General features: G+C 38.9%; 3 protein-coding genes across 4 annotated transcripts in view; 2 read left to right on the top strand and 1 right to left on the bottom strand.

Moving 5' to 3' along the window:
• Nucleotides 1–395: 395 nt before the first annotated feature.
• srd5a3 (steroid 5 alpha-reductase 3) lies at nucleotides 396–2,023 on the top strand. Its single transcript, XM_056764752.1, has 5 exons — nucleotides 396–610; nucleotides 718–869; nucleotides 985–1,176; nucleotides 1,303–1,434; nucleotides 1,705–2,023. The coding sequence occupies exons 1-5, from the start codon at nucleotides 411–413 to the stop codon at nucleotides 1,962–1,964; spliced, it is 936 nt and encodes a 311-aa protein (XP_056620730.1). The 5' UTR covers nucleotides 396–410; the 3' UTR covers nucleotides 1,965–2,023.
• Nucleotides 2,024–4,935: 2,912 nt separating this feature from the next.
• tmem165 (transmembrane protein 165) lies at nucleotides 4,936–10,625 on the top strand. Its single transcript, XM_056765187.1, has 6 exons — nucleotides 4,936–5,524; nucleotides 6,585–6,816; nucleotides 7,742–7,917; nucleotides 8,033–8,212; nucleotides 9,160–9,265; nucleotides 9,350–10,625. The coding sequence occupies exons 1-6, from the start codon at nucleotides 5,381–5,383 to the stop codon at nucleotides 9,424–9,426; spliced, it is 915 nt and encodes a 304-aa protein (XP_056621165.1). The 5' UTR covers nucleotides 4,936–5,380; the 3' UTR covers nucleotides 9,427–10,625.
• A 188-nt stretch (nucleotides 10,626–10,813) lies between these two features.
• Nucleotides 10,814–16,373, bottom strand: part of clocka (clock circadian regulator a) — a 55,999-nt gene continuing 50,439 nt past the window's right edge. For both annotated transcript variants that reach the window (XM_056763955.1, XM_056763954.1), the window contains 2 exons: nucleotides 16,066–16,342; nucleotides 10,814–15,879 (listed from right to left, as the gene is read on the bottom strand). In XM_056763955.1, coding sequence (XP_056619933.1) covers nucleotides 15,580–15,879; nucleotides 16,066–16,342 — 577 coding nt within the window. In that variant the 3' untranslated portion in view covers nucleotides 10,814–15,579. The remainder of the gene's footprint in view (nucleotides 15,880–16,065; nucleotides 16,343–16,373) is intronic.

The following is a 16,373-nucleotide window of genomic DNA, read 5'->3' as shown; positions in this document are numbered from 1 at the left end:
TTGATGGTACAGAATTTAAATTTTAAGTAATTCGATGGTAAATGTCTGTATGAAAGCAAAGAAGTGCTTTGTAATAACCCATTCTGACAGATAATTCCCTCATAGTGTATATAAGTAGACGAAATGGACTGAAATCTATCTAATAAATCAGCAAAACATTTAATTTCAAAGTCAAAAGTAAGTGTTTTGCCCCTAAGTGTTTATATGTAGATCTCAAGTTGCACATCTGCATTTATTTCAAGCATTCTTAAAACGGTGACGTTATCATGAGCGTTCATTGATATATTTTATTTGGATTTTGCGTTGTGTGACCAGAGCCTCTGGGGTCGACTGCTGTAAGCGGAACCTAAAACATCCAGTATTTGGTTTCCCCCGGTATTTTAAATGGGCGGACCTATTATGATGCTGTTATGTTTGACATTATCCTAACAGTTAATATCATATGGTTTTCGTTAGCGTTATGTTTTATGGTAGCTTTTTGCCTCTATAAATTTCCATTAAAACTACCTTACAAACTCGATCGCGTGTTTCAGGACTTAATTCGATATGGAAAAACTAAAGACAACATCAAGCGCCAAAGCTGGCAGCTCGTTTTTGACGTGTCTAAGAGGTGATTGAGGGCTAAATATGTCGTACGATGTTTTGTAAAGGTCTTACAGTTTGTGCATGTATCTGCGGTTTTGCATTGTTATTAAATACATCTTTGTATCTCTGTAGATGTTTCTATCATTTCTATGCGGTGTCGGTCATGTGGAATGGACTCCTCCTACTCTTCTCCCTCCGGTCTATCGTCATTGGCGAGATGTTTCCTGATTGGCTGATGGACTTGCTTTGGTGTTTGACTGGCAGATCAAGAGATGCATGGAAAGGTTGTTTAAATAAGTTGTATTACTAAATTAAAACATTTGTTTTATAAAATATGTACAGATCTGACAAATTAGTAACCATCATTGTCATTAATATCAATATTTATTTGTTTTTCAGAGTTACAGTTTTCTGTTCTACTATTACAAGTCCTACTATGGATCCATTCCCTTAGACGGCTTTTGGAGTGCTTGTTTGTCAGTGTCTTTTCTAATGGTGTGATCCATGTTCTACAATATGCTTTTGGTTTGGCCTACTATGTCCTACTTGGTCTAACCGTCCTGTGCATAAATCCCTCTTCAACACAAGAAGGTTAGTATAGTCTTCTGTTAACTATGTTTGTCTACAATACAAAGCAAAGCAACTCAAATGTGTCCAGATGATGTCATTTGAATGTACTAACTATGTTGTTTGTTTATTTGTCCCTCCGCATGCCAGGGGTCAAATCAGTTGGGTTCTTTTATCAGCTCACGTGGCATCATGTCATTGGGACTCTACTTTTTGTTTGGGCATCACTCCTCCAACACCGGTCCCTCTCCCTGCTGGCAAACCTGAGGATTGACCACTCGGGTAAGAATCTTGGAGTTTTCTGGGAAGAGAATTAAGCCACCCACAAATCTTATATTGCAGCTGAAATCTTCCCCTTACATGTGGTCTTTAGCACTTTTCTATTTACATAATATAAAGTATAGTAAGTAGAAAATAATAAAACATGCATATCCATGAAAGACAACAACTCAAATTGCTATCTGTATGTGAGTACAAGTACAAAACGGGTCTTTTTAGTTATGCAACAACAGCCATTGAACCATATCCATTCTGTTTCTGTATGCTGTATAGGTAAAGTGGAGACCTTGGCCCACAAGATGCCACAGGGGGGCTGGTTTGAGCGGGTCTCCTGTCCACATTACCTGGCCGAGCTTCTGATTTACACTGCCATGAGTGTTTGTTGTGGTTGCAGCTCATTTACCTGTTGGCTGGTGGTACTGTATGTACTCTGTAACCAGGCACTGGCTGCCCAGCTCTGTCACGATTACTACAGGAGCAAGTTTGAAACCTATCCACGTCATCGGAAAGCTTTTATTCCTTTTATCCTGTAATTTTTTTTAATGCAAAATCTCTTTTATATGGAACTACATGAATAAAGCTATTGAATTGACCAGCTTGTTGACCTGACAGACTGACCTCAGAAGGTGAGAAAACAACAAGAGTGGTTTGTACCTCCTTCCTAAAGATCCTTTTCATGCATCCATTATTTAGATTAGTGTAAGGCGCGATTCACATTTCGTGTCTGAAAACGGGAGCTGCATTGCGTTCTCCTTTTTCCAAAGCACCTGGACTTTGCACTCTCTTGGCTAAGTAAACATGGGCCACGATAGCCGCTGAGACTAGGAGGTATAAACAAAGGATGTATGGATTGTATGCACTGAAAATACCTTGCAATAACTGCTACTAGATTTAGTTATGCTGTGATCATCTATGTATTCATCTTCATTGAGCTTGTCTATATTGGCTGGTTGATTCTTGTCACTTGACCTGCGGCGCACTTGTGCTTTAATGAAAAATTGAGATTTTTGCATGGGGATGCGGCACCTGAAAAATAGTGTGCAGAGTAGTGATGGGTCGTTCGTGAACGATTCGAATCTTAAATGTGACTCGTGAAGAAGAGTCGTCATGGGACGTGATTCGTTCAGTCGCGCATGCGCATTGCGCAACATGCTCCGGACGTTTAACCAATCCAATCAGAGCCGGAAAATCAGAGCCGGAAAGAGAATTGATTAGTTCACCTCTCGAGTCTTCGGGTTCGAGTCGTTCGGTCTTTTGTAATGTGACGTGACAGCTTTGGACACGCAAATTAGCTAATTTACAACCTTCCTAACAAACGGGTGTATAGCCTAGTCCGAGTGTTTGTTTATTGATAGACAAAGACATTGAAATGACAAATTAATCAAGATGTGAGGTGAGCTAATCATAGACTAAATACCAAGGTAAACAAGTAATTCATCTTTTCTGTTTATTATAGCATTATAGTTTTGTATTGGATGTAATGTGATCAACGTTTGCATAAGTAGTAGATTTGTTAGGAAAGTGACTTGTAACATTTTAATTATACTTTGCTAAAATGAACGAAAGGAACGATATGACTCGAAAAAAGATTCGTTCATTTTGCTGATCGAGACTCAAAGGTCCGAGTCAATAAAATGATCCGAACTTCCCATCACTAGTGCAGAGATGCAACAAATTTGGAAGGAGCGCCACATGTCGCCCCGCCCACTTCACCTTTCATTGGTACATGATCAGAAGGTGCTTACTAGTATAGAGAAGTTTGATGCTTTTAACTTTATTTATTTAACTTTATATTTTAACGTTTAGCATGATGTTCGAGAATGTAATGTGGCTTAGCCAGTTACTTAACATACACTTTCTCCAAAGTCTTTGGGTGACAGGAGGGCAGCAAAGCAACAGGACGAAGCTCATACCGCAGCGTCACAGCTCATACATCAGTCTCTCTTAACATATAAGATTAAAATGTTCTTTGTTTTTCCACTTTCTAAAATGTCCACTACCTCCAGCAAACAAGAAGAAGCACCACACCATATAAACCACAGATTGTTTTTTTTAAATCAATTAAATTGTGCCCGGTGCCCTTTTGTCATTTTACAACAGTGTCTCATGTTTGCAGATTGTTTGAAAATAACAAATCTGTAAAAGACGGAGAAAACATCACCTTCTTTAATTTTACACCCACTTTTTTTGTTTACGTTCTCTTCACATTACTCCTGATTAGGACATTACATTTATTGACAACATTGTGACCGTATGCTGTGCCTATTTATAATATGTGTTGTTATAAGCTATTTACATTTTTAACATTTAAATGTACGCACTTAGCAGAATCCAAAGCTTATCCAAGCTATGCGTTTTTATCAGTTTGTGAGTTCGTGGAACCGAACCCCACGATCTTTTTCTCAACCACTGTGCAACGGTATCACACAAATCCTGTTAACTATGCATGTACATTATGAACAACATATCCTGCAATATCTGTGTTATTCATGATGTCTATCACAAATAATAGCTATTTAAACAACTATTTAAATTCTGCATCTTTTTATTCGTCTATTATAACGCATTGAGCCAAAAACTGAACCATGTCTGGACACAAAGCAGAAGTTGCTGTCAAATGCAGATGGAGAACATATGCATGGTTTGGAACTTAAAAAAAATCTAAATTCATGTTTTTTATTTTTCATTTCAATTAATATGAATACAACTCGCCTCACACCTCCAGAGTTGGGGGTTCGATTCCCGCTTCCGACCTGTGTGTGTGGAGTTTGCATGTTCTCCCCGTGCCTCGGGGGTTTCCTCCGGGTACTCCGGTTTCCTCCCCTGGTCCAAAGACATGCATGGTAGGTTGATTGGCATCTCTGGAAAAATTGTCCGTAGGGTGTGAGTGTGTGAGTGAATGAGTGAGTGTGTGTGTGTGCCCTGCGATGGGTTGGCACTCCATCCAGGGTGTATCCTGCCTTGATGCCCGATGACTCCTGAGATAGGCGCAGGCTCCCCGTGACCCGAGGTAGTTCGGATAAGCGGTAGAAAATGGATGGATGGATGGATGAATACAACTGCAGTTGGTTTGTTTTAAATTTGAGCCATAATAACTCAGAAAATACAGCTAACTAACACAATTTAAAAACATGATTTTTTTAATTAATATATATATACAGAATGGTCTATTAGCAATTTCGTTGCGGTAGCTCGTTGATATAACCAGATCACTGTTTGTGTTCGTGCGCATGAATTTCTAAAATTTTTGCTAGGAACCCAAACTTTGCTTTATTGACATTTTATACTAAATTGAACTTTCCATATATTATCCTCGTTCGTTCTCTTATTGTTATTATGTTGTATATTATCGCTGTTGTCTACTTCCTCGTTTCAACCCGTCCAAAGCGTCACACTTGTCTAACCCAATAAGCTGTTCCTAATCATGAACCAATGAAAGATGAAGTTGGCGGGGCGACAGTCTTTCCGCCTAACGTGTCGTCCCGCCCCTCGTCCAAACGGCACTCTGGTGTAGTATTTCCGCGCGTCTTCATTTAATATAAAGAATATGCGCCCGGAAAAGCGGCGAATGTGAACCGGGTGTTAACAAGTCAGCTGCGGTTATTTTTGACACTTGCAACAGATAAACTGTCGCTTTGCAGCTCAACCTACCTTGAAAGCAGTCCGTAATACGTCAAAGGAAGCGACATCGCAACCAATGGTGTTCCACTAATGAAGTGACGTACTGCTCTTTGTCACGCCTTGATCCTTCAACTGACCAATCACAGAAAGTTTTTGAAACCAAGGTTCCTATTCGCCTTCGGATCAGCCGCTTCACGAAGATGACCACGGTGGGCTAGTCAGACTTAAACAAGGAAACGCGGATGTATTTAAATGAACCTTTTTCTAACTTTTTCATCTAACTTTGCATAGTAAAACCGTACTATAGCCGCGTAAGGCAGCCTTTAAGATGGCTTTCCGGGCCGGCGAGTGGCATGCCGGAGGCAGGTCTATATGCTTCCTTATTCTGCTGAACGTCGTGTTGTTCTCAGCTGGAGTTACAGCAACTCAAGAAGAGAATAAAGTCCTCGCCAATGAAGAACAGCCCGTGGAGGTACATATCAAACATTCAGTGTACTTTTCTACAATAAACACACGTGTAATATGACCTACTCGTGAAACACGACTAGTGGTGGACGTATCCGGTCATATTGCTATCCTTTAAGGAAAACTAGGTTAACTGTTCTCTCTCATATAATAACACCCAGGTGATTTGACAAGTGGTCACTAAACGCACACAGCAGAGGGGATGCTGAGACTTGGATGTAGACAGTCTTGTGTTTATTTGATGCGTTAACCGTACTCGTGTTGATAAATAAAGCCGAACCTACGAATTACAATCATACACACTGATACTCTTCTTCATGCTGGGTGTGTTGATGTGTATTTTATATGATGATAATACTAAAACAGACTCCTTCTTCTCCTGTTTTATGAGTCACTGTGGCACTGGAACGAAACATTGAGTCACCCGCGTTATTGCCACGTGTTTGAGTAGATAAAATGAAGGGTTTAACTTGTGTTTTCTCAAAGCCTGTGAGGAAGAAAGTAGGTATTAGAAGGTTGAACAATAACCTCAGTGAATTATTCACATTCCTGTGCTCATTTGCAGGACAAACGAATAAGAATATGTCCCATTCATTTACATTGTGCTTCATGTTCTTTACATATGTAACGTGATATTGTGGTCTTAGGCTTCAAACTTGCATTCATTCGTTTAATACATTGCCTAAATAATTGGTAAATAATTATGAAAATGGCTGAATATTGATGGGAAGCATTACATTATTGTTATTAATCTTTCTAGAGTGTACGTTGGCCTCCAAAACAGTGATCCATACATTTAGTATTTTGTTTGTAGACTAGACATTTAATATTTCACACATTTTGTTCTGTATATTTCAGACATCAAAACACAACTGCCCTTGACACATTATGATTTTATTAGTTTGAATATGTCCAACTAAGGATTCTCTAAGTCTAAGCAATAGCTCAAATCGTGTGTTTGTTAACCTTGAAACCTCCAACCTTATTCTCCAAATTCTACATGAATTGTTTTGCCTATGAAGAAATATACACTTGTCACTATTTCTGATATTGAAACACTTGTCCAGCTCCAGAAGGCATCCACCGGTCATGCACCCGGCCCGGCGATCAGTGAAACGGAGCCCAATAAAGGAAACATGGGTTTCATTCATGCTTTCGTGGCAGCTATTTCTGTCATTATCGTCTCGGAATTGGGAGACAAGACGTTCTTCATCGCAGCCATCATGGCCATGCGCTACAATCGTCTCACGGTTTTGGTGGGAGCCATGTTGGCTTTAGGACTCATGACGTGCCTGTCAGGTAAGTGGAACTTGTTTGTCAAATTCAGTGAAGATTCAGATAAACCACACCCAACACTTTCCAGCGAAACAGCACTTTTCACTTTTTTTCTTTTAAAGCATCTGTATCAAAAAAAATATTCTCGGTGAGAACACTCCCCCAAAAAATAAGGCTTTTGCCATACCCCACACCTAGTCTTGACCTAGTTTCTAACATTGGTTTCTGAAGGAAACTAGTCTAATGTTATCTTGTGTCTCTGTTACGTAGTTCAGTCTTACTAATATGACAAATAGTCTTATTGGATATAACCCACAATATCAAATCAGAGATTGCCACTATCAAACTAGGTTTTTTTTATATGATCTTGTTTATGTGCTACATTTCGCTTAGCTTTGCTACATTTCGCTAAGCTTTTCCATTTTAGTTCTTTTCTTACCTGCCATTAATATTCACTGTGTTTCTGTTATATACTAGATATAAATATTTAATTTGTTGTGCTATAATTTGACTGTCTGAAGTAAACAGTCTTATCATATCAATGTCTAACCAGCTGCTTTAAAAGTCTTATAGTGACTGGCTGTGTCCGAAATAGCCCCCTAAACCCCAATATTGTGGACTATTTGAGGGGACACTTGTAGTGGTTGCTGAAATTATAGAGGACATTGTTGAGTGCACTCATTCAATCCGATAATGCACCGCAATAACCCATAATGCACCTTGAGGCACGCGCTATTTTCAACCGTCATTAAAATGCAAGAGAAGAGGCATGCAATGACTTTTGTGAGAATCAACAGCTGGTTGTAGACGTCGTTGTTGTTTTTTCACTTGTAAAGAAAACCACAAAGTTCTTAATGTGTTTGTAGCGAGTGCTTTTCTGCTGTCTTTCATTCAATTTAATGCTTGAAGAATGCTTGAAAGACCTATGACACATTTCTCTTCCCATTAGTCCTGTTTGGTTATGCCACCACCATTATCCCACGTATCTACACCTACTACATATCAACCGCGCTGTTTGCCATCTTTGGTTTGAGAATGCTGAGAGAGGGGATGAGGATGAGTCCTGATGAAGGTCAGGAGGAGCTGGAGGAGGTTCAAGCCGATATAAAGAAGAAAGACGAGGAGGTGAGGAGACGCAGATACGCCCACATTTATTTCAGTAGTGGTGAGGTTATATTACACCTCATGTATTATTCAAGCATTTGTCCTCTGATTGGATGGATTCTCTCTTCACCTGCAGCTTCAACGCTATAAGATGGCCAACGGCGCATCCGATGTGGAAGCGGGTGCGACCATGTTGCCTCAGAGGAAGTGGCACAGCGTGATTTCACCCATATTCATACAGGCGCTCACACTAACTTTCCTTGCTGAGTGGGGTGACCGTTCTCAGCTCGCCACCATTGTGCTGGCTGCAAGAGAGGTATGGTAGATGTTGTGTAAAATCGTGGGCAACTTAATCATGTCATTTTACTGCTGGCTTTCAAATTGATTGTAATAATTCAGTTCTCTTTACAGATCACGTATCACAGGCAGTTTCTGTCAATCATATATTAATCTTGAGTGCCTATACAGTGGTATTGCATACGTCGTATCGTCGAAGTGTATTTAGTTTGATCAAATGTATATAAGAGAGATACAGCTGTATGATTTTTCCAGAAAAACATGAGCTTTTAGAGGTGAGACTAGTGAGGAAAGTGGAATGCAACTACTGCACAAGCAAGCAACACATTATCACATTAATCCCTTCGTGTTTTGTGCGTTATGCATGCACATATTGCCAACAAAACACATACATTTGACTTGGTTTGACTTACTCCGTGTAGTTCATGTCCGGCATCTTTTAGCACTTGGACCGCACCATCTCCAAATCCAGATATGTCAACCGTTTATAAAACATCCATCACTGAAATGCCGTGAACAAACAGACACACCTAAACTTCACTATCGCAAGAGTAAAGAGCTGCAGCGCAGCCCATCTTGACGCAGTGGAGATAATCTCGATGGTTAGCGGGTCTCGATTGTGGGTTGGCTCGTAGACGGGCTCTTTCTTCCACTTTGCCGCTCTTTTCCAGGAGAATGTCCTATAAATGGAATCACGTCACAGGGATCCAGAATTATAAAACACTTTGTATGAAACAAGTTGGAGTGCTGGGGGGGGGGTGTATAAAGTACAGAAATACTGCGTAACACGTCCAACTCGTTTTTAAATAAATTGACCATGTTAAGGATGACAAGCCAGCACGTTCAACAGTGATAAGAAGTCAGAATGCATGACATAGCATGAGACCCGATCTTTAACGTTAATAGCTGTATGAATCTAACTTAAGTGTAATTCACCTGGAATAACTGGAACGTTATGTGCTGAAGGATCCATGTGGAGTAGCAGTTGGTGGAACATTGGGACACTGCCTGTGTACAGGATTGGCTGTGATTGGAGGAAGGATGGTAGCTCAGAAGATCTCTGTCAGAACCGGTGAGAATTATTAACATATGCTTTGTTTCTTACTCAAGGCATAATCTGATTGTTAATGATATGCTTTTTCTTTGATCTCTACAGTTACAATAATCGGAGGGATCGTGTTCCTGGCCTTTGCGTTCTCCGCCCTCTTTATCAACCCAGACTCTGGATTCTGATTTTGAAGTGACGTTTGGTATTCTTTTGTACATACAATCACGACAGTACAAGCCCAGACGAGTTGGTTTAAAGAGATACTGTGAATCGTGGATGGCTTGTTTTGGGTGTGTGGTTTATTTGTGTGAGTGAAACTATGAATGAATGAGGACAATTCACAGCTCATGACATAATGAGCGTTTCATTTTGGCTTAATCCTTTAATTGTTTTCTCTTTACTTTCAACCAGACCCAATCTTCTGTTTTTAGACATTCACCATGTTTCTCCAGTATGCCACTAAACAGTTTAATTGAACTTGCTCAGATCATGTCATGGTCCAGAGTGATATTTTAATTAACAATGAACCATTTTTCTATATCATTTTACACTGATTAAATGGTGCATTATGGGTAAATCCTGTCCCTTTGGACTTGAGTGATCCAGTCCATCGTATTCTCATTTCAAGAACGGCTGTAAAACTAAGGCTAGAACAGCCACAAAAAGCAGCCCTTCATCTTTCACAGCAGTCAATCTCAGGAGAATTTAGTAATAAAACACCCACAAGATCTTCATCAATTACAAACAATGACATGAAGATTTGCAGCTTTTAACCAGAAGTCCACATTTGTGTAATTTTAGACCCTCTATAGCATGGGATGTTTAGAATGATTTGACTTGTAAGATGTTTTCACAAATTCCCTCAAAATATGTCTAATCTTGATTAGTTTTGCCTTTTCTAAGCAGATTTTATTTATTGGGTTACACTTTATGATAAGGTTACATTCGCTAACATTAATGCCTAATGTGTCATGAACAATCAATGACCATTGTTTTAAAGCATTTATTAACTCGCTTGTTTGTACATTAACTTGAAATGTGAAGTGAGAAGTATTAGCAGATGTAAATATACAGAAATCCTGTACAGCTATAGTTCTTTATTGTATTGCATTAATTAATGTTAACGAATTGAACCTTATTGTAAAATGTTAGCATTTATTCTATTATTTCCTTTCAGGCACAAAAACCTGATTTTGTCAAAGTTGAAGATTTTTATTTGTTTGTAAATCAAAGGGGGTGATGTGCTGGTTTTTTGTAACATTGTCAGGGTGACTTTGTCAATATTTGACAGCGGTTCCTCAACTTAGGAAAACCCGTTGAAGAGGAATTAATGACAAAACCATGATTCCTGTAAATATTGAATAAAAATGTAAGCCAGTCTCTACATTGTGGTGGTTATTCATGTTACTAGGCTATGTAAAACCAAAAGGCATATGCAATAATTGTGGGGGCATGAAAGGGCAATATTGTGTCAATGTCGGAACATGCGATGTTGAAATAACCACATATTATAAATACAAGTATACATGTTTTTTATCAACCACACTAAACAAACACAAAGAAACATTAAACCAGAGTATTTTTATGTTTATTTTCAAAACTGAATAAGGGGAGTTAACAGCATTGTTTTGTTTAAAAAGGTTCTTTAACTGTATGAATGGCCCGGCTCACAAAATCAACCCAATACAGCACACTTTGTGTTTCTTGATATTCTTGAATTTAGCTTTAGAAAAATCCAGAATGCTCTAGTAACCCCAGAGAGCTCTGAACGAATATAACAAATAGTGTGTGTTCAAACCGACGTATGCGTCTAATATTTGTATCTAACGTTTGATGACCAGATCAAATTCGTGAGCCAAAGGCAAGTACTCTTTAGAGAACATCACACGTACAGAGATTAAATGATAGCAAGAGAGAACACTGGTAGACATTCTGAACTTCTAGTGCATACAGAACTACAAAACATTTAATATGGTTCACCACCTTTTCCAATGGGCATGTTGCGAAGCCGAGCATTAAAAGTTTCATCAACATTTCTCATCTTTGCCTTTGGCTTTTTGGGATAAACACCAAACACCCGTTGAGGTTTCATTGAATGACAAAGACCCTTCAGAGGAGCAGAATATTGTAACGGTAATCTGGGGAAAACAGTTGTTTATTGTGTTTACATTGAGTGCAGAAGAACATAAATTATTGAAGATATCACTATCACAAGATAAAGCAGAGTGAAGACAGAAGAGAGGTATAAAGTGATGCGGGTTGTGAATATTCCGATCCAACCTGAGGAAGCCAATGTTACTTTGGGGCTGACGATACAAATCAGTGCAGGAAAAAAATCAACCCCCTTATACTCCAAAACATAACCACTGTCGCACACTGGCATCGATACTAAGCATTGGAGATGAGGTCATTCTCGACCCAGCCTGAAACTGTATAGGTAATTCTTAAAAAAAAAAATTAACTCCAAAATACCTAACATACCTAATAACTTAAGTGGGGGCCTAAAGCACATACATCACTGAGGTCTCTTTCAAACAGTCAAGACCTTAACCATTTCCTGAATCCAAATGTGGGGTGAATGTTCAACTGGTCCACCAGTGCGTCACAGTTTGTATAAAAACCCTTCATCTGAGGTTATATGGAGTAAACATTATCGTCTATATGCCTTCCTAGCAAAAGAATCATAGATATTTTAAACAATAATTATATTTTCATAAACTCTGTTTTGCTGTAGAAAAATAATAAAATCTAATTCCGATCTATCTATCTATCTATCTATCTATCTATCTATCTATCTATCTATCTCTCTCTCTCTATATATATATATATATTCCTCATTCAAATGTTTATTATGTGTGCGTCAGCATACAGTACCTGTTACTGTATAATAAAGCTTAATGAGGGTTTTACATTCAGTCAGTGATCCTGCTTTTCCCATTTTTAGCCATATTGTTGGGTTACGTCTGAGACATAATCTACATTAAATTTTAGTGGGATTTAAACAGCTATTTTTTTTGGATAAATAAGATTATATCTAAACAAGTGACCACATAAAGCAAAACCAGCGCATGAAAGGCATGGATTCATATTCTGATTGATTTGCTGGCTTGGGCTAAGTGGATTGAATCAAAGAAACCTGATGGCACTGATGACATACTGCATTATTAAAGATTAAGGGGGTCCTCCGCTATTGGGGGGAAACTGCAATATGAACTCTGATTGGATGAGTGTGGTTGGCTTTTCTCAAGCAAGCCAGAAATTCTGACTTGCTTCGTAATATATACATAGGAAGGTCTGATATGAATACAGTAAAGGGATACTCCACTCAAATAGGAAAATTCTGTCATGAATAACTCGCCATCTAGATTTCCTAAATCCTCAAAATATCTTCTTTTGTGTTCAACAGAACAAAAAATACATTTTTGTTTCCTACTATGGTAGTCAAGGATGGCCAAAAACTGGTTGGTTGCTAACATTCTTCCAAATATATTTCTTTGTGTTCAACTGAACAAAGAAATGTATACAGATTCGGAACAACTTTAGGATGAGCACATTTATTTTTTTGGGTGGAGTATCCTGTTAAAGGATTATTTCACTCAGAAATAAAAATATAAAAATGTTTTACCCACAGTCGTGAGTTTTCATACTCGTACTAAATTCTTTTATAAATGTACTAGAACAAAGTCACAGTGAAAAAACACTCAAATTTTTGGTTGGTTTCTTTTATTAAGCTATTGTATAGCTTTAGCACTGTTGGACTAGTGGATAAGACCTTTTTATTTTCCAAGTTTCTATGGCATCATTTTGAGGGTAAAATGCCCCGTTGCATGAAGAAAAGCAACCAGTACACATTAAAAAAAATCAAAAGGGTTTGAAATGAAATGACGGCAAGTAAATGATGAGTGAATTGTAATTTTTTGGAGGTAAATGATCCTTTAATGAAACCTGTTTATTTGTACTGACCTGAAAAAGGCAATATTGCTTACTAACATAAAGTTCAGACAGTAAAAGGTATAGTTCACCCAAAAGTAAATATTCTGCAATCATTTACACACCCTCTTCTCATTTTAAACTCATTCATATGACTTTCTTCTGAGGAACACGAAAGAAGATATTTTGAATAATGTTGTTAACTGGCCCCTTTCACTTGCATTGGTTTTGTGTCCGGACAATAGAAGTGAATGGAGCCACTGCTGTGCGGTTACAAACTTTCATCAAAATATCATCTTTGGTATTCTGCGGAAGAAAGAAAGTCAGTGATGATGACAGAATTTTTGGGTGAACTTTTAAAATAATTAAAACAACTGATAATGTGATATTTTCCTCACAAGACCACGGTAAGTGCTATCTGTTGGTGAAATTTACTTTCAGTGACAATTACAAAAAATAAAACAATAACATGATACTTCGTCGCAAGATCATAAGTGCTATCTGTCGATTTTGCTTTTCAGCTTTCAAAAAACATTTTTGTCTACATTGCTATATACAGTTACAGATTATTTACTAAGTACAGGGAACTATTTTAAATATAGAAAAACCTATCTCTTGAATTTGAAAATTCACCATGGTGAAATTTCCTTTGTAACCGATTCGCTAAAGCAGACTTTTATTCTAGTAGCCACATTAGTGGCATAAATAAGCATCAACATATTTTCAATTGAGTTAAATTGAACTAGAATCAGATTGTCAACACTGGAGTTTTCATTATAAAAAATCTATTGCTTTGGGTGTAGACCTTTATTTGATCATTCGCTTCGTCTTATAAGCTCTGTCGGATCTTACACGCCTAACAGAGTTTACGTATCCTCTTTTGGGACATTTAATATAATTTCCTTGCAGCTGTTGACATGTGTCAGTGTTAGAGGTAATTCAGTGAACCTATACATTCCTGCTTCTCCAGAGATGTCTGGAAGACAGCAAAATCAGGCCCTGGAAGATAAATTTAAATGTTTATCAAGACCAAGCTTATTTTCATACGATTGTGCAAATGTGATTAATATCAAATAGGTTTGGGGAAGTTATATTATATTTATATATTTCTGTTTATCGTAACTCTCTGTGGAAGGGCAAAACAACTAGAAAACTAGAGAGCACTATGGCTTAGGCCTAAGCAATCTTTACCCTAATATGCAACTCTATGTGAATATATTTGTCCTCATCAGTCTAAGTTTTGAAAAACATCAGCTTGAGTTTTTGAAGCGGATGTCATTTGACTGCCATTTTACAAATGCACCTTACAGTCATAGCACCATTTGGATATTTTGCCTAACCAAGATACTGATATCCTTATACTATATAAGGATAGAATATAACTTCTTAAAGTATTTACAAATGTAGAATATCTCTCCAAATATAACTATGTTTTCATGTGTGCAAAAGCTGTATAATTACTGTGTAACATAAAGCAATATGTATTTAAGCTCTAATAAGTTCTTCTAAAACATGAAGGTCGTTTTTAAACCAACTGTGACAAACTGGATCCAGCATTGCCTGCTCGGCAGACACACATACATACAAACATATATATATACACACACACGCACACGCACACGCTCACGCTCACCCCATCCCACTGGAAAAAGGAAGTCTGTGAAGAGATCAGCCATTATGTATACTAAGTTTGCGTTTTACCTTTGAATATTAGAAAAAAAAGTATATTCAAAGCTACAAATAACAGACTACGCTTTTCATCTCATGCATCATATAAAATATTTGTTTCTCTTTCCTTTTGTCCATATATTTACACATTATCTTACAGGTGAACTGTACAGTAAAAGTTGAATCCGCGTGAAATTCTTAAAAATATTTTATGACCCATAATTACTTCCACAAGCCAAACGAAACGGAAAGAGCAATCGAGGGGAAAAAAGAGATGGAGACCGAAGATGCTGTTTGTTCTGCCGGACTTCTTTGAAGTCTCGTTTTCCTTTTTTACCAGAGCGTTCCGCATAAATTAAAAAGGGGTGGCAGTACGACACGAAGGAACGCGAGAATTTGAGTTCTCTTTCTTCTTACTGTGGCGAAGGTAGATGTGGAGATAGTTCACGGCTTTAAGAAGACAAACCAGGTCCCCTTGCGTCTTCCCTTGCCAACGAAACGTTCGGCGACATGTGGTCAGACCAGAATCCAGTGCAAGCAACATTTAGGTTGGAGAGGGCATGGGGCAGATCAATACACCCCCCTTTAGGTCTTGCCTCCCACCTGAACCTCAGTAGAAGGATATGAGAGGGTACAGTACAAATACTGCCATTTGTCATATAACTCCCATCGCACAACCTCTTGCAAAGCTGCTTGATAGAGATTCGGTTCAGTCCACGCCTTGAATTCATCCACCGCTGCTACTGAGGTGCCGCTTTGGAGCGGTCCGACAAGTTGTCGGATCTGTGAGCTGCCATTTGTTGCTGCTGTTGCTGTTGGAGTTGCTGCTGTTGTTGTTGATGTTGTTGTTGCAGCTGCTGCTGTTGTTGTTGATGTTGTTGATGCAGTTGTTGTTGCTGCAGCTGTTGTTGCTGTTGGAGTTGTTGTTGCTGCTGCTGTTGTTGCGGCGTGGTCGTGAAGGTGCCTTGCTGCTGCTGCACGGGGAACGCTGCCTGAAGAATCAGCTGGGTCGACTGGTTGCCGTGTAAAAGTCGAGGAGCCTAGTAATGTTAAAGTAAAAAATAAAAAAGTAAACGTCATTTAAAGGTCCAGTGTATGAAATGTAGCGGCATCTAGTGGTGAGGTTGCGAATTGCAACCAACGACTCACTCCACCTCTCCCCCCTTATAATGAACACATTCTTTCTGAGTTTATTGCTAACAGGATCCCGGTACTCCGAACTCTACCTGTAAGAATTGTGTTTGTTGCTGGGCAAGCTGAGTTTGGGCCTGGCCTTGCTGTTGGGCCGTTCCCGCAGCCGTCTGGGACTGCGTCTGGGCCTGCTGCTGTTCCTGCGTCTGCGCAGACGGCTGCTGGGTGATGCTGATTGTTTGAGGCTGGCCCTGCTGTGGGGCAAACGCAGTCACCACCTGCCCCATGAACATAGTGGTGGGCACCATAACTGCGCCACACGCCATTGGACCGGTTACAAGTTTAGTAAGAAGCTGTGGAGCAGTAGGAAACCTGTGGGAGGCAGGACAGTTAGTTTTGGTAG

This window comes from Triplophysa dalaica, chromosome 13 (assembly GCF_015846415.1).
Source record: "Triplophysa dalaica isolate WHDGS20190420 chromosome 13, ASM1584641v1, whole genome shotgun sequence".
In the NCBI taxonomy this organism is placed as follows: domain Eukaryota; kingdom Metazoa; phylum Chordata; class Actinopteri; order Cypriniformes; family Nemacheilidae; genus Triplophysa; species Triplophysa dalaica.
The sequence above is the reverse complement of the archived record's forward strand: the minus strand, read 5'-3'. Positions and strand labels throughout refer to the sequence as shown.

What these genes read in the sequence shown, in the direction of transcription:
- tmem165 (XM_056765187.1), top strand. Translation starts at nt 5,381, where the DNA reads ATGGCTTTCCGGGCCGGCGAGTGGCATGCCGGAGGCAGGTCTATATGC. An exon ending in TAAAGAAGAAAGACGAGGAG is followed by an intron (nt 7,918 to 8,032) that starts GTGAGGAGACGC and finishes CTTCACCTGCAG; the next exon opens with CTTCAACGCTATAAGATGGC. An exon ending in GAAGATCTCTGTCAGAACCG is followed by an intron (nt 9,266 to 9,349) that starts GTGAGAATTATT and finishes TGATCTCTACAG; the next exon opens with TTACAATAATCGGAGGGATC.
- srd5a3 (XM_056764752.1), top strand. Translation starts at nt 411, where the DNA reads ATGTTTGACATTATCCTAACAGTTAATATCATATGGTTTTCGTTAGCG. An exon ending in TCCCTCTTCAACACAAGAAG is followed by an intron (nt 1,177 to 1,302) that starts GTTAGTATAGTC and finishes TCCGCATGCCAG; the next exon opens with GGGTCAAATCAGTTGGGTTC. An exon ending in CCTGAGGATTGACCACTCGG is followed by an intron (nt 1,435 to 1,704) that starts GTAAGAATCTTG and finishes TATGCTGTATAG; the next exon opens with GTAAAGTGGAGACCTTGGCC.